Source organism: Microcaecilia unicolor, chromosome 9 (genome assembly GCF_901765095.1).
Source record: "Microcaecilia unicolor chromosome 9, aMicUni1.1, whole genome shotgun sequence".
NCBI lineage: Eukaryota > Metazoa > Chordata > Amphibia > Gymnophiona > Siphonopidae > Microcaecilia > Microcaecilia unicolor.
In genome coordinates this window covers 58194555-58215160 of record NC_044039.1, presented here as the reverse complement: position 1 = coordinate 58215160, position 20606 = coordinate 58194555, and the positions used below count along the sequence as shown (strand labels likewise).

Here is a 20606-nt window from a genome sequence, read left to right as displayed (position 1 = left end):
TCAGTATCCTACAATTCTTCTTTTAAACCCTACTATTAGATTCCTCCCTCCTCCCCCCCACAACCAATTTGAAACTTGGTGGGTGTGACTTGTGTCTCTGCTGGGAGAAAACAAATCAACATTTGAGTAAGCAGTTACTGAGATTCTACCTTCTGGAGATAGGTTGCCAACTAATCTCTCCTCCTGCCCCTCTACCCACCCACCCGTAGAGTGACACTTCTAATATAGCCTCCCTAATACCTCAATTTCCCACAACTGTTCTCACCCAATTATAGCCATGAACTAATTAATCTACCCACCCATAGAGTGACACTTTTTAGAGTGCATACATATTAAATTGATTTAATATCAAATTTTATTGTCTGTCATAACACTGCAGACAGCATTTATCCAAGACATATAACAAAATGTTCTTCCTAAATACTCTTTTTGGTATCCACTCATTTGCTCTTATCTTTTGAACCTCAAAAGCCCTCCCTCCTGATATCAACTTCATACCAGTTCATCATCTCTTTAAAAGATTCAGCAAACCAACCATATCTTCACGAAATTATCTCAACTACAGAAATCCATTACAGCCTTACCTGACTACATTAGAAGACGAAAATCCAATAAATCCTACAATATTGAAAATACCTAAAATAATTAAAACCAAAGTTCAAAAAACAAGACAAATCATAAATATTCCTTCATCACTAAATACTATTAAACCTTACTCATCTATATGTAATGGTTACATTAATGCCAGCTCAACAGCCAATAAAACTGAAATTATAACTGACTGGATCAAATCTGACAATCTTGACTTGCTCTTCATCACCGAAACCTGGATCCGTAATTCCATCGACCTCATCATACTTGAACTATGCCCTCCTGGCTACAAAATTGTACAATGGCCCAGAAAAGAGAGAATTGGTGGAGGAATTGCTTTAATCTATAGATCAAATTTTTTAATTGAAACCATCTCAGAATGCATCACTCCTCAACTAGAAATTGCCTCATTTAAAATATCCAACCCTACATTATGTGATTCACTAACTTGCATTCTATTTTATAGACCCTCATGCAACTGGAACCATAACCAATCTACCTTCATGGATTTCATATCTAATTTATGCATCAGCAACCCCAATGTAATTATTTTAGGTGATATAAACCTTCACCTAGAGGATCTCAAGTCCACCCATACCCAAGAATGCATGGATTTTCTCTATCTATGTGACCTCACCATACCTCTGTCAAAACCCACTCACATCAGGGGCCATTCTCTTGACATAATTTCTCATAAATTCTCCTCCGACCAATACTTCACTATATCTGACATCAATTGGTATCCCATTCCATGGTCGGATCACTACAAATCATCCCTCACCTTGCAATGGTGCAGAAAAGGTCAGCCCACATCTCACATCCCTACCACCATCCTTACCAGAGGACGGATCGATAATGTCAAATTCTGGCAAAATATCTATGTGAACTATTGGTCAATCCAACCTAATTCAGATCTCTTTCTTACACGTTGGGATAATAGGTGCACCTCTACGACCCATGACTACACGTAAACGAAACCCATCGCCATGGTTTAACGATTTGCTGAGAAATTTTAAATCTCAAACCAGGAAACTGGAAAAAGCATGGAGCAAGTCCAGAGATAATCTTGCCTTTATCACGTGGAAACAATCACAAAGAAACTATAAATACGCCATCAAACATGCTAAAAGAACCTATTATACACAAAAAATCTCAACGTTTGGCACAGACATGAAGAAACAATTCCAACTTATAAAAAACCTCTTAAACACAGATCCAGTGACATTATCACCTTTAAATCGTCCTTCTGCAGATCAATTGGCAAAATACTTCAGAGAAAAAGTAACTAATCTTTGTAACTCAATCTCTAAAGATAACTCCACTATTGACACCTTCCTTGACGTACTGGACCCTGAAACTGATGAAACACCTGTTAACCGTTACTGGACTAATTTTACCCCACTTACTACTGAAGAAGTCATCATAACCATATCAAAACTCTCTAGATCACAATGCCACTTTGACCCCTGCCCCAACTACCTTCTGAAAAGCGCCCCTTCATGCTTTATCTCCGATCTCACCTCCCACTTAAACTTTTTACTTCAAAAAGGCTCTTTCCCCACCAAGCACGGTAACATATTACTAACACCTATCCCAAAGAATACAAAGAAACCTGTGAATGACATTACCAACTACCGTCCAATTGCATCCATACCTCTAATCACCAAATTATTGGAAAACAGAGTGACCTCACAACTTAATGAATATATTCAGAAATTCTCCATCCTCCACGAGTCCCAGTCGGGCTTCTGACCTGCCCACAGCACTGAAACGGTTCTTTTAACCTTAATATCTAAATTCAAACTTGAAATAGCAAACGGATACAACATCATCCTCTTACAATTTGACTTATCCAGCGCTTTTGACATGGTTGACCATTCAATCCTTACCAAACTCTTGGACAAACTTGGGATCGGTGGAAATATTATCAACTGGATTACTAACTTCATTACTACCAGATCCTATCAAGTCAAAGGAGCTACAAATCTATCATCCCCATGGTCATCAGAATGGTGGAGTACCACAGGGATCTCCACTCTCCCCGATACTTTTCAACCTTATGATGGTCCCCTTGGCCAGAATACTAACCAAACATGGTCTAAATCCTTTCATTTATGCCGATGACGTCACCATATATATCCCCTTTAAATTCAATCTATCTGAAATCCAAGACAAAATCAATACTGCCATTACCACTCTAACCTCCTGGGCTAATGCTTTTAAAATGAAATTAAATAAAGAAAAAACGCAGTGCCTGGTTCTCTCTTCCCAATACTCCCCCTATCTCCTGACTACTCTCAACACCCCTGATGTCAAACTCCCCACATCTGACAACTTAAAGATACTGGGAGTAACGATAGACAGCCATTTATCTTTTGATAACCACACTAAGCTCACCACGAAGAAAATGTTTAATATGATGTGGATATTGAAACGAGTGAAGCCTTATCTCCCACTCAACACTTTCCGGAACCTGATACAGTCTACTGTTATTACCCACGCCGACTACTGCAACAGTGTCTTTTTAGGATGCAAAACCCAAATACTGAAGAGACTCCAAACTGCCCAAAACACGGCTGCCAGACTTATTTTTGGCAAATCAAAATTTGAAAGTGCATCACCTCTTCGAGCGAAGCTTCACTGGCTCCCCATCAAAGAAAGAATAAATTTTAAGATCAACACAATGACCCACAAGATCATCCACGGCGAATCCCCTGGCTACATGAATGAATTGATCAACCTCCCTGCTAGAAACAGATCTATTTCTTCACGAATTTATCTTATCCTACACCTTCCCAATTGTAGAGGAATTAAGTACAAGACCTACTACGCATCCAGTTTCTCCTTTTTGGGCAGCCAACTTTGGAACGCTATACCCAGACCAATCCGATTAATAAACGACTTATTGCCCTTTAGAAAAATGCTGAAAGCTCATCTCTTTAAGCAAGCCTACCCAAATGCCCCAACCTAATCTCACCAACTTCCACACCCAATTCTGTTCTGACTTAAATACCAACCTCCCATCCTTCTCTTTCCATCTCTCCTTAATTTTATCCCTCCTTACCCTTTCTCCCAAATTACACTATCCTATCCTGTCTACCCTCTTTTATCCTAGTCATATATTATCTAGCTCAACTTATTATACACTACTAAGCCCAACTTTACATTGTTTTGCTACTGTTTTATTACAATTCTATTAACTTTGTATTTCAAATTACTATCCTGCTTATAATCGAAAGAGAAAAACGCCTATATTGCGACCCAAATCGGGAGATGGGTGTCTTTCTCCCGTGGGCGCCCAAATCGGTATAATCGAAAGCCGATTTTGGGCGTTTCCAACTGCAGTCCGTCGCGGAAACGGGTAAAGTTGACGGGGGGGGGGGGGGGGTGTCGGAGGCGTGGTGAAGGCGGAACTGGGGTGTGGTTATCGGCTGAGGAGAGATGGGCGTCTTTAGCTGATAATCGAAAAAAAGGCATTTTTACCGCGATTTTGGGTCACTTTTTTTGGACCCTTTTTTTTCACGAACAAGTCCCAAAAAAGTGCCCCAACTGACCAGATGACCACTGGAGGGAATCGGGGATGACCTCCCCGGACTCCCCCAGTGGTCACTAACCCCCTCCCACCAAAAAAAACCCACTTAAAAAACTTTTTTTCCAGCCTGTATGCCAGCCTCAAATGCCGTACCCACCTCCATGACAGCAGAATGTGTTCTATCCTGTGACAGCCTTTTCCTGGTTCTGATGTGGCTCTCGGGTGAGTGTGACACCTTTTCTGTTATGCACACTGCAGAGTCACATCAGCAATGCATTGTCGTGGGTGTAGGGTATTGGGCTCCGTGATTCCACTAGCTTGTGTTAAATGCTCACGATGTTGGTAGTTGGTAGGCTCTACTCCCATGGTGCTTTTCCCCCTGCTTACTGGGTCAGAGTGTGCCCTGTTTTGTTTCCGGTAGTCCATGAGGTAGTGGCCATTTTTGTAAGCCAGTTTTAGATCCCTTTCACGTTAGCCACGTTACAGAATTTAGTTCTTACCTTGAATGTGGCTGAAAGAGGGCATTGTACACCATTCTGCCAGCTCTGACCTACTGCTAATCTCAGTACCAGGAGACTCGTTGCCAGTGGGGCACAACCTCTGATCTGCAGTTAACTGTGAGTAAGCGTGCTTATTCCAATAAAGGACATTTTCGGAGAGATTAGTCTTCAGGTGTCAACTGGTGTGCCAATGTTATATAGCAGCAACAAGTCCTAGAGGCCTGCGTGTATGCAGGTCCCTGGAGCACTTTTAGTGGGTACTGCAGTGCACTTCAGCCAGGTGGACCCAGGCCCATCCCCCCTACCTGTAACACTTGTGCTGGTAAATGGGAGGCCTCCAAAACCCACTGTACCCACATGTAGGTGCTCCCTTCACCCCTAAGAGCTATGGTAGTGTTGTACATTTGTGGGTGTGGGTTTTGGGGGAGGGGGGTTGGGGGCTCAGCACCCATGGTAAGGGAGCTATGCATGTGGGAGCGTTGTCTGAAGTCCACCGCACTCACCTCTAGGGTGCCCAGTTGGTGTCCTGGCATGTCAGGGGGGCAAGTGTACTACGAATTGTGGCCCCTCCCACGACCAAAAGCAAAAACCAAACGCCCAGCTGAAAAACGTCCATTTTTTCGAAAATACGGTCTGTCCCGCCTCTTCACGTACCCGTTTTTGGACATAAACGCCCATGGAGATAGGCGTTCGCGTTCGATTATGCCCCTTCACGTAAGCTGCATTGAGCCTGCATTGTGTGGGAAAGCGCGGGGTACAAATGTAATAATAATAATACTTTTATGCTGTGGCAGAAACTTCAAGTTTTAAAACTATGGGGGAAAGGGTATGGAGATTAGCTAATAAAGTTTTATTGTTTTTTTTTTTTTAGTTTTAAAATTCTATCTGTGTTTATCAATATCCTACAATTCCTCTTTTAAACCCTAAGCTGCGGCATAAACCCTAATCTTTAAGCTGTGGCAGAATCTTCAAGTTTCAAAACTATGGGGAAAAGGGTATGGAGACTACTTAATAAATTTTGCTTGATTTATTAAAATTTTAAAATTCTAACCGTGTTATCAATATTCTACAATTAACCTTTTAATCCCTAAGATGTGGCAAAAACTTAAAGTTTTAAAACTATGGGGAAAAGAGTATGGAGCCTAGCTAATAAAGTTTTCTTGTTTTTTATTAAATGTTAAAATTCTAATTGACGGTTCTGTCTTGAGCTCTCACAGAATAAATTTTGGTCCTCTTTTCTAAGTTAACCAGCTATAAGTTGCTTCTGTTCAACATCAGGGGCGTAGCCAGACACCCAATTTTGGGTGGGCCTGGGCCCAAGATGGGTGGGCAGAAGAACTCCGCCCTGTCCCACAAGTGATTTGGTCTCTCCCTCTCTCACCTGCATGCCATATGATCTGTTAAACATCCCCCTCCCTGAATACCTTTTAAATAGCAGATTTTCACTGGCAGCGAGCAGTAACTAATACACACTGCTCATGTTGGCCCCACAGTCTTCCCTCTGATGCAACTTCCTGTTTCCGCATAGGAGGGAATATATCAGAGGGAAGGCTGTGGGGCTGGTGCGAATAGTATGTATCAGTCGCTGCAGGCGAAGATCTGCTATTTACAAGGTACTGAATGCAGGAGGGACAGTTGTTGGGAGTTTTTGGCTGGTGGGGTTTGAGAATCCCTGCCAGCCACATCATAGGTGTGCTTCCACTGGGTGGGCCTGGTTCAACTGCACTAAATTAAGGTCACAGTACTAGAGTTATAGGTTTAAAGTCTGCTTTCTGAGTATTCACTACAAAATTATAATTCTTTCTGGAGGCATTATTTTCCCGTGATATAAAATCTAGTCCTAAACAGATTGAAACTCTGAATATTTGGCACCCGATTCTCATAACATGATGTCTGTTTTAGTGGCCCTTTACCAGGAGAAAAATAAATTTCTGCACAAATATAACACTAGGGTATCCCTATAATCAGCCACTCCAAATGACACACTAACTACGATTTATATAACAAATTTATTTATTTATTTGTTACATTTGTACCCTGCAATTTCCCACTCATAGCAAGTTCAATGCGGCTTACACAATAGTAGGATTACAAAGTATAATTACTACTCTACCTATGAAAAACTATTCTGTTATTATACTTCCTCTTGTACATCCGTATGCTGTACAAGCTGGCATGTTTGCAATATAAGTGAGATAAAAAAAAATGCTACCAACAAGAACGACAACGTAGATGCAGCTGCTCCTAGGTTTGTTTGCTTTATTTTGAGTGTATGTGGAAGACAGCTGTGCGGAGGATCGGAAACAGAGATTAACCTACTTGACGTCTACTTTTGACGTCATGCCGCCTCCTATCTTAATCAAACATTCTTTGGGGGAACCCGATGTGGCAAAACAAGTTCTTGTTTTGAATTAGGGGACTACGATCCCCACAATGCAATGTGGGTTGCTATGAGCGCCTTTCCGAATTAAGGAGGAATGTATGGTGATCCCTTTCTGTTTTGCTTATATAACCATAAAACTACTGACTTATCCTTAAAAAAAAAAAAGTAAAACCAGACTTTCGGAAGTGGAGTGCATTACTGTTTGAAACCGAAGAGAATCTCGAGTTATCTGTGTTGTGTGAAAGGTGTATATAAAAAAACAACAATAAAATACTTCCAAATCAATTCTTTGTAGAGCAGGTGGCCGAATCTGTACCACAAACGTTCAAATGAGCTGCCGTAGCGTTGACAATCTACTAAACCTGTAAGTCCCTTTATCATTACCCTAATTATATAAGACGGTATAGGTTTGGACAGTGTAATCTTGAAGCTATTTTTAGTGGGGAGTCTGTGAGTCAGCTGCTGTCAATCCTTACCCATTTATACGCAGGGAGAGTGGAAACGGGAGCTTTATGTGCAATGTATGTACATTTTTGCTACACTTTAGGAGTGTTTACCGCTCATAGTGGTAGGAGATCCCTCCCACCCCCCAAATATTGTAATACCGCCACTAAGTTCATGATTGTAAAGTATTGTACCTGCTATTGGATGGAAGCGATGTTAAAAATTAAAGGAACTAGGCCGACATTGGTGTTTGTTTTTTTGTATATCCCAACTAGCGGATTTCCTCAGTATTTAATGATACCAAGGCTACAAGTTCATGTAGGCCCTGGTGTAAAACCAGAACTGAGGGGTTGATGATGAAAGCCATGAAGTAGAGATGGATTAGAAGGCTGAGTGTGTAAACGTTTTACACACTCAGCCTTCTAATTCATCTCTACTTCATGGCTTTCATAAACCACCGCAAAAAATAAAAGGGGTTCACAATTTCCACTTTCTTTTGTGTTGTTTCATAAACCACACCATGCAGAAAGGTAATTCTATGCAAATTTTATGCACATAGAAGTTGGGCACTAAGGCCCTGATGCTCAGAATCAAACGTGGTCACTAGAGGTCATTAGCACCCGACTAGCACATGCAGTAACCAGTGCTCAATTTTCAGAAGCCCTTATTGTGGGAAAAAGAGCTCTGCTGCCAACGATCAGTGCAAATAGCATGCTAATGTATTTAAATAAGGTAATTTTTGAAGGGCGCCCTTACTGCAGAAAACCAAATGCCAGCTCAGAGCAGGTGTTAAGGTTTTTGAAGAGAGGATTCCCACCATTCTCTTGCTTGAAATCTGCACATTTGGAGAGAAATGTGTCAGATTTCCTCTGGTACAGATTCAACTCTCCTGCCTTTTTTTCCTAAGTAGAGGTAGGAGAGATCTGGGCTCCCGAAAGAGTGGGGGGAGGAGACAGAGAGAGAGAGAGAGAGCTTGCCCAAGCCCAGGTTCTGCTCCCTTGGTCTGTCTCTCTCCTACTCCTGTGTGTCAGGACCAGTGTTGCCAGGTGGAAAATTTTTTTCCCACCCAATCCAGCACAAAAACCGCCCAAAACCCGCCCAAACTCAACCCCCGCCCCTGACACCCCCACCCCCGCGTCATCACCTCCGCCCCCGCCGTCATCAACCCCGCCGTCATTGGCCCCGCCTCCCCGTCATTGGCCCCACCTCCCCGTCATTGGCCCCGCCTCCCACGTCATCGGCCCCGCCTCCCACATCACTAACCCTGCCCAAAACGTCAGTAACCCCGCCCAAAAACGTCACTAACCCCGCCCCCCGCGGCCGAAAAAGCCGCCCAAAAAACCGCCCTGAAGCCCAAAAAGCAGCCCAAAAAACCGCAACCCGCCGCGGGCAAAAATTTCCCGCGGCGGGTCGCGGAAAACCGCCCAGTTGGGCGGTAAAACCGCCCACCTGGCAACACTGGTCAGGACCCAGATGATTGCGTTAGTGCGATTACCCAGGTTCCTGCACATAGGAGCAAGAGAGTGACAGACCAAGGGAGGAACAAGATACAGGAAGGTAATGGGGGTGGGGAGCAGTGTTGGCAGTGGCCTGAATGGGACGGGGCTGTGGCTCCAGCAGCCCAGTTCTCTCTTAGGGGCCCTATTTACAGTTGCTCCTTTTTAAAAACTTGGGATAAAGAAGGGAGCTTTGCATTACAAGGGCTTGACTGCATGGCTAGGATCTCTATAAAAGAATCTCAAAAGTTTAATGTTTGAACTGAAGCTCTGTGGCTGCACTGCCTCTTCCCCTGTTTGACTGGGCATGAGCAGAAGAGCTTACCGCACAGCTCTTGTGTGCATGCCCCAGGCACAATTCCCCCCTGTTAACTTCTATGCCAGGGGTAGGCAACTCTGGTCCTTGAGAGCCGCAGGTCAGGTTTTCAGGATATCCACAATGAATATGCAGGAGATAGATTTGCATACCATGGAGGCAGTGCTTGCAAATCTATCTCCTGCATGGAAATCCTGAAAACCTGACCTGCCTGCGGCTCTTGAGGACCGGAGTTGCCTACCCCTGCTCTATGCTAACAGTGCACATATCATTTGCATACTATTAGTGTTGAGCATTAGGAAGTTATTTTTCAGTGCTGTTATGGTGGTATTTTTGACATTGTGGCTGTTCCATACAGTGCTGGAGTTTTGAGCATCAGCCTATAAGGCCCAGATGCTCAAATCTCTGGCACTGATATAGAATAGTGCCGAAGAAAACCTTCCCAATGCTCAACCTATTAGCCGATGACACAAAATTATTCAGGGTCGTCAAGTCGCAGGAGGAATGTGAACGATTACAGGAGGACCTTGCGAGACTGGGAGAATGGGCGTGCAAGTGGCAGATGAAGTTCAATGTTGACAAGTGCAAAGTGATGCATGTGGGTAAGAGGAACCCGAATTATAGCTACGTCTTGCAAGGTTCCGCGTTAGGAGTTACGGATCAAGAAAGGGATCTGGGTGTCGTCGTCGATGATACGCTGAAACCTTCTGCTCAGTGTGCTGCTGCGGCTAGGAAAGCGAATAGAATGTTGGGTGTTATTAAGAAGGGTATGGAGTCCAGGTGTGCGGATGTTATAATGCCGTTGTATCGCTCCATGGTGCGACCGCACCTGGAGTATTGTGTTCAGTACTGGTCTCCGTATCTCAAAAAAGATATAGTAGAATTGGAAAAGGTACAGCGAAGGGCGACGAAAATGATAGTGGGGATGGGACGACTTTCCTATGAAGAGAGGCTGAGAAGGCTAGGGCTTTTCAGCTTGGAGAAGAGACGGCTGAGGGGAGATATGATAGAAGTGTATAAAATAATGAGTGGAATGGATCGGGTGGATGTGAAGCGACTGTTCACGCTATCCAAAAATACTAGGACTAGAGGGCATGAGTTGAAGCTACAGTGTGGTAAATTTAAAACGAATCGGAGAAAATTTTTCTTCACCCAACGTGTAATTAGACTCTGGAATTCATTGCCGGAGAACGTGGTACGGGCGGTTAGCTTGACGGAGTTTAAAAAGGGGTTAGATAGATTCCTAAAGGACAAGTCCATAGACCGCTATTAAATGGACTGGAAAAATTCCTCATTTTTAGGTATAACTTGTCTGGAATGTTTTTACGTTTGGGGAGCGTGCCAGGTGCCCTTGACCTGGATTGGCCACTGTCGGTGACAGGATGCTGGGCTAGATGGACCTTTGGTCTTTCCCAGTATGGCACTACTTATGTACTTATGTACTTATGTACTTAAGTCTCTAATTCAAATCCCACTGATTAAAGTAATCCCAGTTTTCACAGGCTTCACTCCTTTTAAAGCAATAATTTGAGGAAATATTTCTGAGGAAAACTTTAGGAGTCATACCCGGAACTCTGGGAAAAAACAATAATATCGATATTAATCATCTATAATAATAATCATTTTATTATTCAAAATTTCTGGTCTGTTATCATAACCACTTCTTGCTCATGTAGAATCATTTGTTATATCAATTTTTTTACTCTCAAAGGGTTCAGTTGAATTATCCATGTAACTCTCTAATAAAATTATATCTGAAACAAAATTATTTACTGCCACCAATAGGTCCCGAAGCGCCTTCCAGATGGTATTCAAGTTGATTTCTCATAGGTGTTTAGGAGTGGTTCCGCCGATTCGGATTCTGCTGTAAATGTCCTCCGTTTCAGCATATACCTCTAACTCACTCCTCCACTCCTTTGGAAGGGTTAATTTTTTAACAAAATACAGATTCTCCATTGGTTTCTATGGAAAAATATAGAAAAAAATGGAGATTTAGCAGCGCTAACCAACACTCCGTTGGTCAGCAAGAGAAAATTGGAATCTTGGAAGAGCAGGTGATTGGCTGGGGGGTCCTCGGAACCCCAGCCGAAACTCCGTATCCTAGGAAACGGAGTAGCTGGCAGTTGGCAGAAGGAGTTGGGCTGTGGAAAGGTGAGGATGTGTGTTGGCGAGGCTGGTAATGATAGAGGAGAAAAAGGGTAATAGATACAGTGAAAGGATTGGGAAAGTGTGAGGAGTAAAAGAGTTGAGAGTGGATTTGGGGAGAGTTGTGAGTTAATGCTTGCTGTTGAGAATAAATATCTCGGGTTGGGTGTGAGGTAGATAGGAACTGGGAGCTGTCCAATAGTTTAATGAAGAGTGAAAGGGTATACAGATAGTTCATTAGCTAGGCTGTATTAAAGCCCTGAATGGGTATTGAATAGACTAAGTAGAAAAAAATGGAAAGACAGAATAAATAGTGAGAGTGGTTGCTGAGGGTTACCTGTTTGAGTGGGTTCCTGCAAATTTCTGGATCACTCCTTCCATAGGTTAGGGGAACCCCCCCAGTTTAGATTCAAAAGAATAGGAGAATACATTTATTTTTGATTTAAGTTATTGAATGCCCTTAGTATTGATATTTAAAAGAGTTAATGTCACTAAGTTGAAGCCATCCTATTATGCAAGGAACAAAGGGTTTTGCCTCCCTTTTAGTTATTTCAGTGAGGTGTAGGGAGAAGACAAGCCGGAAGAGCAGGACATTCCGAGAGAGCACGGGCCCCCATGCAAGAAAGACAAGCATCCATTCTAATGAACCGTAAGAGTGACTGCACAATATTGAGAGCTGGGACATTGAAAGAAGGGAATAAAATAAAAGAAGTAATACCTGAATCCGGGGGATGTAGGTAGAAGAGTTCTGAAAGACAAAAATATCACACAAAGAATCAAAATTCTTATAAATGTAGAAAATTCTTGAAAAGAATTTCTGAACAGTTTTCTCGTTCTGAAGGGGTACAGAATAAAGAGAAAGGGATATGTATCTGATTTCGGGAGAGGAGGGAATTGGAGAAGAGTATCCTGTGAAAGTAAAGAAAAAGAAAGTTGAACAAGATGGTATACATTTTAAATGAGTTGAAATAGTACATTAAACAAAAGACACATGGGAATTGTTTTACTTATTCGTTGTTGTGTTAAAATATTCAGGGTGTTTAAATTAAATTATTGGTTATAACCAACTCTATATTGTGAGATTGTGTTTCTTAAGGGTAAAATCCTGAAATTAGTTTATATTCCTCTCCCACTCCTGGAGTGGGAGACAAGGTTAGTTTTTGTTGTCCTATTCCCATTCCTGAGTGCCGGGTTTCTGGACAGCTGTCACGACTACCAACATCAGGCTACCAGAATCCTGCTTTTATCATACATCACACTCAGGCGTGGGGTGGGACTACAGGAACTTTATCAAAAGCTTTCTGAAAATCTAGATACACTGCTTCTACTACTACTACTTAACACTTCTATAGCGCTACAAGGCATACACAGCGCTGTACACCATACACATAAAGACAGTCCCTGCTCAAAGAGCTCACAATCTAAGTAACACAGGTAATAGACAGAACAACTAAGGGGTAAGGGGAATTAAAGAGGAGGAGATAAAAGGTACAGGCAAGTGAGCAGTGGTTAGGAATCAAAAGCGGCATCAAAGTGGTGGGCTTTTAGCTTGGACTTGAAAACGGCCAAAGACGGGGCTAGACATACATGTTCAGGAAGTCTATTCCAGGTGTGTGGTGCAGCGAAATAGTAGGAACGGAGTCTGGAATTAGCAGTAGAGGAGAAGGGGTCAGACGATAGATTTGTCAACAGAACGGAGTGCCCGAGGGGGGGTGTAGGGAGAGACAAGAGTGGAGAGGTACTGGGGAGCAGCAGAGTGAATACACTTATAGATCAGTAAGAGAAGAGAAGTTTGAATTGAATGCAGAAACAGATAGGGAGCCAGTGAAGTGACTTGAGGAGAGGGCTAATATGAGCATAGCGATTTTGGTGGAAAATGAGTCGTGCAGCAGAGTTTTGGACTGATTGAAGAGGAGAGAGATGGCTAAGTGGGAAGCTGGTGAGAAGTAGGTTGCAATAGTCTAGGCGAGAGGTGACAAGTGTGTGGATGAGGGTTCTGGTAGAGTGCTGAGAGATGAAGGGACGGATTTTGCTGATGTTATAGAGAAAGAAATGACAGGTTTTGGCAATCTGTTGAATGTGAGCAGAGAAGGAGAGAGAGGAGTCGAAGATGACCCCAAGGTTACGAGCTGATGAGACAGGGAGAATACGCCTTCAAAGAAATGAAGCAAATTGGTGAGGCAATACTTCCCTCAGCTGAACCCAAGCTGACTTTGTCCCATTAAAGCATGTTTGTGTACATATTCTATAATTTTATTCTTTATAATAGTTTCCACGGTTTTGCCTAGCACCGACATCAGGCTTACTGAATTTCCCGGATCACCCCTAGAACCCTTTTTAAAAATTGGCATCACATTGGCCACCCTCCAATCTTCAGGTACTACAGACGATTTTAACGACAGGTTACATATTACTAACAGCAGATCAGCAATTTCATGCTTGAGTTCTTTGAGTACCACATCATCACCCTTGAAAACCATTTCCAGTACAGGCAGATCTCTTACATCTTCTTCCGTAAACACTTAAGCAAAGAATTCATTCAGTTTCTCCACTGTGACCTTGTTCTCCATGAGTGCCCCTTTTGCTCCTTCATGATCTAGCGGTCCCACGGATTCGCTCATAGGCTTTCTGCTTCTGATGTACCTGAAAAGGTTATTCTCCGAGGACAAGCAGGCTGCTTGTTCTCACATGTGGGTCGGCGTATACGGCGGCCCCAGGAATGGAGATTTTCCAGCAAAATCTAAAAAAACCTCTGTGACAGCCATTAGGTTGCGGGACGGACGTACTGCGCATGCGCAGCCTTCTTCCCACCCGCGCACGTCCGTTCCCGCCTCAGTTTTTTCTTTTCCATGGTAGAGAGTGGCTGCATGTCGGTCTCTCTCCCTCAGGTCCCAGGAAAAACTTAGGCGTCTTTCGCTTGTGTTTATCGCTTTCTTTTTGTTTTTCGTCGCCTTTTTTGTCTTTTTCTTTCCAGTGAAAAAAAAAAAAGTAAACCCTCATTTTTCTTAGTTTTGTTCCTGGTAAGTTTTCTTTTGTTTCCGTTGTGGCCTTCTTTGGCCGCACATCCGCGGTACTCCTTTTTTGTGCCCTTGGTTGGCACAATCAAGCCGTTTGATTTCGCCGCTGTGATTTTTTCCGTTGATGTCATCGAAGCTTCCCAGCGGCTTCAAGAAGTGTGCTTGGTGCCAGCAGTGATCTCGGGCACTGACCCACACTCCTGGTGCATCCAGTGCCTTGGGCCCGACCATCGCCCAGACGCTTGCAAGTGTGTCTGAGTTTGAAGAAACAGACACAGGCGTTCAGAAGAGCTCTTTGGGACCGTCTTTTCGGAGCTCTGACTGATTTCTCGGCGTCGACATCGGTACCGGGGATGGCATCGACATAGGTAGTGCAGGTAATGGCTGTCTGAACTTCACCTTTAGCTGGGAGTAATGAGCCATCGAGTGGGTCTCCACCTGTCTCGAAGGCTCCTGCTGTGCAGGCCCACTGGGGCCAACCGATGTCAGACCCGACACCAAGGAGGCATGTGGATTCCACGACCTCCTCGTCGGTACTGAGGAGTACCGGTGACGTGTTTCGAGCAAAGGCGAAGAAGCATCGGCACCGGTCTCCTTCGAGACACGGTACCGGGAGCTCTGGGACGTCGAAGGATTTGGCACCTGGAATGCCTCGACGCTGGGAGGAGTGCTCACCCTCCATACAAGAGGTGTCGGTGTGTCGATCTCTGGACAGCCCAGTACCGCCTCCCAGGCCTTCACAGATTCTGGCTTCGACTCCGGGACTGGCCCCACAGCCTTCCTCGACAGCGACTCTGGAGGAGAGCATTCGAGCCATTCTTCCATGCCTTCTGGAAGGGCTGCTGCATCAGTCTCCTCCGGTACCGGGGGTGCTTGCGTCCTCGGTACTGTCAATGGAAGCGGCAGCTGGCTCCGTGCCCGTGGTGAGGTCCCTGACGCCGATACCGCTTGTGGCATCAGCCTCGGCTGCCACCCAGGTCGACTCCCTGTCGACGTCGTTGGAGGGAGCTTCATCGCCGCCGGCATGGGAGTCGACTTCTCGTCATCACCATAGGGGACATGATTCCTCGGCGTCGAGATGGGCCTGGTTTTGGACTGCAATTCGAGAACTCTTGTCCGATACCGAGGAGGATGCCTCCTGGGATGAAGGGGAAGATCCCAGATATTTCTCTTCCGAGGAGTCTTGTGGTCTTCCCTCTGATCCCACTCCTTCACCTGAGAGGAAGCTTTCTCCGCCGAAGAGTCTCTCCTTCTCGTCATTTGTCTGGGAAATGTCTGTGGGCATTCCCTTCCCGGTGGTAACTGAGGATGAGCCCAGGACTGAGATGCTCGAAATCCTTGACTATCCTTCGCCACCTAAGGAGTCATCCACTGCCCCTCTGCATAATGTCCTTAAGGAGACATTGCTGAGGAATTGGATGAAACCGTTATCTAATCCCACCATCCCCAAGAAAGCGGAGTCCCAGTATTGAATCAATGAAGAACCTGAGTTGATGAGGTCGCAGTTACCTCACGACTCTGCGGTTGTGGATTCCGCTCTCAAGAGAGCCAGAAGTACTAGAGATTTTGCCTCGGCACCCCTGGGGCAAGAAGCTAGGACTTTAGACTCATAGTAACATAGTAGATGACGGCAGAAAAAGACCTGCATGGTCCATCTAGTCTGCCCAAGATAAACTCATATCTTGAATTTGTACCTGTCTTTTTCAGGGCACAGACCGTATAAGTCTGCCCAGCAGTATTTCCCGCCTCCCAACCACCAGTCCCGTCTCCCATCACCGGCTCTGGTACAGACCGTATAAGTCTGCCCTCCCCTATCCTAGCCTCCCAACCACCAACCCCTCTTCCCCCCACTTGCTCCACCACCCAATTTCAGCTAAGCTTCTGAGGATCCATTCCTGCTGCACAGGATTCCTTTATGCATATCCCACGCATGTTTGAATTCCGTTACCGTTTTCATCTCCACCACCTTCCGCGGGAGGGCATTCCAAGCATCCACCACCCTCTCCGTGAAAAAATACTTCCTGACATCTTTTTTGAGTCTGCCCCCCTTCAATCTCATTTCATGTCCTCTCGTTCTACCGCCTTCCCATCTCCGGAAAAGATTTTTTTGCAGATTAATACCTTTCAACTATTTGAACGTCTGTATCATATCACCCCTGTTCCTCCTTTCCTCCAGGGTATACATGTTCAGGTCAGCAAGTCTTTGGTCATACGTCTTGGAACACAAATCCCATACCATTCTCGTAGCTTTTCTTTGCACCGCTTCCATTTTTTTAACATCCTTCGCAAGGTATGGCCTCCAAAACTGAACACAATACTCCAGGAGGGGCCTCACCAACGACTTGTACAGGGGCATCAACACTTCCTTTCTTCTGCTGATCACACCTCTCTCTATACAGCCTAGCAACCTTCTCGCTACGGCCACCGCCTTGTCACACTGTTTCATCGCCTTCAGATCCTCGGATACTATCACCCCAAGATCCCTCTCCCCCTCAGTACCTATCAGACTCTCCCCGCCTAACACATACGTCTCTCGTGGGTTTCTACTCCCTAAATGCATCACTTTGCATTTCTTCGCATTGAATTTTAATTGCCAAACCTCAGACCATTCTTCTAGCTTCCTCTGATCCCTTTTCATGCTTTCCACTCCCTCCCGAGCGTCCACTCTGTTGCAAATCTTAGTATCATCCGCAAATAGGCAAACTTTACCTTCTAACCCTTTGGCAATGTCACTCACAAATATATTGAACAGAATGGGCCCCAGCACCGATCCCTGAGGCACTCCGCTACTCACCTTTCCCTCCTCCGAGCGAACTCCATTTACCACCACCCTCTGTCGTCTGTCCGTCAACCAGTTCCTAATCCAGTTCACCACTTCGGGACCTATCTTCAGCCCATCTAGTTTATTTAAGAGCCTCCTGTGAGGAACCGTGTCAAAATCTTTGCTAAAATCTAAGTAGATTACGTCTATAGCACGTCGATGATTCAATTCTCCAGTTACCCAATCAAAGAATTCAATGAGATTCGTTTGGCACGATTTCCCTCTGGTAAAACCATGTTGTCTCGGATCTTGCAGCTTGTTGGCTTCTAGGAAATCCTTTCCTTCAGCATGGCTTCCATTACTTTTCCAATAACCGAAGTGAGGCTTACCGGCCTGTAGTTTCCAGCTTCTTCCCTATCACCACTTTTGTGAAGAGGTACCACCTCCGCCGTTCTCCAGTCCCTCGGAACCTCTCCAGTCTCCAAGGATTTATTAAACAAATCTTTAAGAGGACCCGCCAGGACCTCTCTGAGCTCCCTCAATATTCTGGGGTGGATCCCGTCCGGTCCCATGGCTTTGTCCACCTTTAGCTTTCCAAGTTGTTGATACACACTCTCTTCCGTGAACGGTGCTATATCCATTCCATTGTCAGGTGTACTTTTGCCAGTCCCTCGCGGTCCTTCTCCAGGATTTTCTTCAGTGAAAACCGAACAAAAGTATCTATTTAGTAAATTGGCTTTTTCTTCATCATTATCTACATAGCGGTTCGCTGTATCTTTTAGTCTCACAATTCCCTTTTTAGTCCTTCTTCTTTCACTAATATACCTGAAGAAATTTTTGTCGCCCCTCCTTACATTTCTAGCCATTTGTTCTTCCGCTTGCGCCTTCACCAGACGTACCTCTCGCTTGGCTTCTTTCAGTTTCATCCGGTATTCCTCCCCGTGTTCCTCTTCTTGAGATTTTCTATATTTCTGGAACGCCAACTCTTTAGCCTTTATTTTCTCAGCCACTTGCTTGGAGAACCATATTGGTTTCCTTTTCCTCTTGCTTTTATTTACTCTCCTTACATAAAGGTCTGTGGCCCTATTTATTGCTTCTTTCAGCCTGGACCACTGCCCTTCCACTTCCTGTTCGTCCTCCCAGCCCATCATCTCCTTCCTCAGGTATTCCCCCATTTTACTAAAGTCAGCACGCTTGAAATCCAGGACTTTGAGTTTAGAGTGGCCGCCCTCCACTTCAGCTGTTATATCAGACCAAACCGTTTGATGGTCACTGTTTCCCAGATGTGCACACACTCGAACATTTGACACACTATCCCCATTTGTGAGCACCAGATCCAGCATCGCTCCCTCCCTCGTGGGTTCCATCACCATCTGTCTGAGCAGAGCACTTTGGAAAGCATCTACGATCTCTCTACTTCTTTCTGATTTGGCAGACGGAACCTTCCAAACTACATCCGGCAGATTGAAATCTCCCATCAACAGAACCTCTTTTTTCTTTCCTAATTTTTGAATATCTGCAATCAGATCTTTATCTAGTTCCTCTAATTGTGTGTGGGGTCTGTAGACAACACCCACGTGGACAGAAGTTCTATCCTCTCTTTTTAAGGTGATCCATATTGCTTCTTCTTTTCCCCAGGTCCCTGTCATTTCAGTCGCTATGATATCATTCTTCACATACAGAGCTACTTCTCCACCTTTACGACCCTCTCTATCCTTCCTAAATAGATTATAGCCTGGTATGCTTGCATCCCATTCGTGGGAACTGTTGAGCCATGTCTCTGTGATTGCAACAACATCTAAGTCTGCCTCCAACATCAGGGCTTGAAGGTCATGAACTTTATTGCTTAGACTACGAGCATTTGTGGCCATTGCTTTCCACCTATATTTCTTGGTATGTGTTTTAATATTAGTGATTTGGGGGTGTCTTTTCACTTTGGGTACCTTCATGTCTTTTTGTTCCAACTTTATTGCTTTTTCCTCTGCTTCAGTTCTATTTTCAGGAGCATTACAGTGCTGTAAAGGAGGAAAAGAATTCTTTAGTGGCAACACTTGTGCGGGTGGATGCATCTGTGTCACATGACGAAGTCTGCCTTAGCCTACTGTGAACCATCTGTTCTTATGTGGTTTTATTCTTTGAGGGAATGGTGAGAAGCTATTTCTCTGTGCAGTCCTAGAAGCTGCTTTAATTGTATCCAATTCTTACATTACTTTACTGAGCTCTTGTTTAAAACTAGATAGTTGAAGACAGATAGGGCAAGCTTTAAGTCTCCAGATGATTGGCCTTGAAACTAAAGTACCGCAATTATTGCAGAGAATAAAAGTCATCCTCATTTGTTGAATTGGGTATGAACAGGTGTACTTAGACTCTTTTGGGAGGAAGGCCTACCAGTCCTCTATGCTCGTGTCCAAAATTCAGTTCTACCAGCTTTACACGAGCATTAACATGCGGAACAATGTTAAGCAACTGGCGCACTTGGTGGATAAGCTCCCTCCGGAGCATGCCAGGCCATTTCAGGAGGTGGTCAGGCAGCTGAAGATGTGTCGTAAATTCCTGTCCAGGGGTGCTTATGACACTTTTGATGTTGCATCCAGATCCGCTGCTCAAGGTATAGTGATGTTCAGACTCTCCTGGCTGCGTGCCTCTGACCTGGATAATTGGACCCAGCAGCGGCTTGCGGATGTTCCTTGCCAGGGGGATAATATTTTTGGTGAGAAGGTCGAGCAGGTGGTAGAGCAGCTCCACCAGTCAGAACCCGCCCTCGACAAACTATCCCACCGGGCGCCTTCAGTATCTACCTCAACAGATAGATGTTTTTTCAGGGGAAGGAGGAGTGCTCCCTACGCTTACAATAGGCGTAGGTACAATCCACCTTCCCGACAGCCTTCTCAGACTCAAACCCAGCGCGCTTGTTCACGTCAACAGTGTGCGCCCAGATAGGCCCCTGCAGCTCCCCAGCAAAAGCAAGGGACGGGCTTTTGACTGGCTCCAGTTGAGCATAGCCACTATAAAAGTACCTGTGCCATATCTTTTGTACTGTTTTCAATAAAAACATTGAAATATAAAAGTACCTGTGCCGGACGATCTGCCGGTCGGGGGGAGGTAAAATTTTTTCACCAAAGGTGGCCTCTCATAACCTCCAACCGGTGGGTTCTTCAAATAGTCCAGTTAGGGTACTCCCTCAATTTGATCTCCAGACCTCCAAATTGTCCACCGGGAGCTCAGTCCTTCAGCTTCCAGCACAGGCAGGTACTTGCAGAGGAACTCTCCACCCTTCTCAGCGCCAATGCGATCAAGCCCGTTCCACCAGGGCAAGAAGGGCTGGGATTCTATTCCAGGTACTTTCTTGTGCAAAAGAAAACAGGGGGGATGCGTCCCATCCTAGACCTAAGGGCCCTGAACAAAAATCTGGTCAGAGAAA

At 44.7% G+C, this 20606-nt stretch overlaps 1 protein-coding gene across 2 annotated transcripts in view; it reads left to right on the top strand.

Annotated features, from left to right (window-relative positions):
- Positions 1–7206: 7206 nt before the first annotated feature.
- Positions 7207–20606, top strand: part of AMN1 (antagonist of mitotic exit network 1 homolog) — a 625623-nt gene continuing 612223 nt past the window's right edge. For both annotated transcript variants that reach the window (XM_030215496.1, XM_030215495.1), the window contains exon 1: positions 7207–7370. In XM_030215496.1, the coding sequence (XP_030071356.1) occupies positions 7336–7370 (35 nt within the window). In that variant the 5' untranslated portion in view covers positions 7207–7335. The remainder of the gene's footprint in view (positions 7371–20606) is intronic.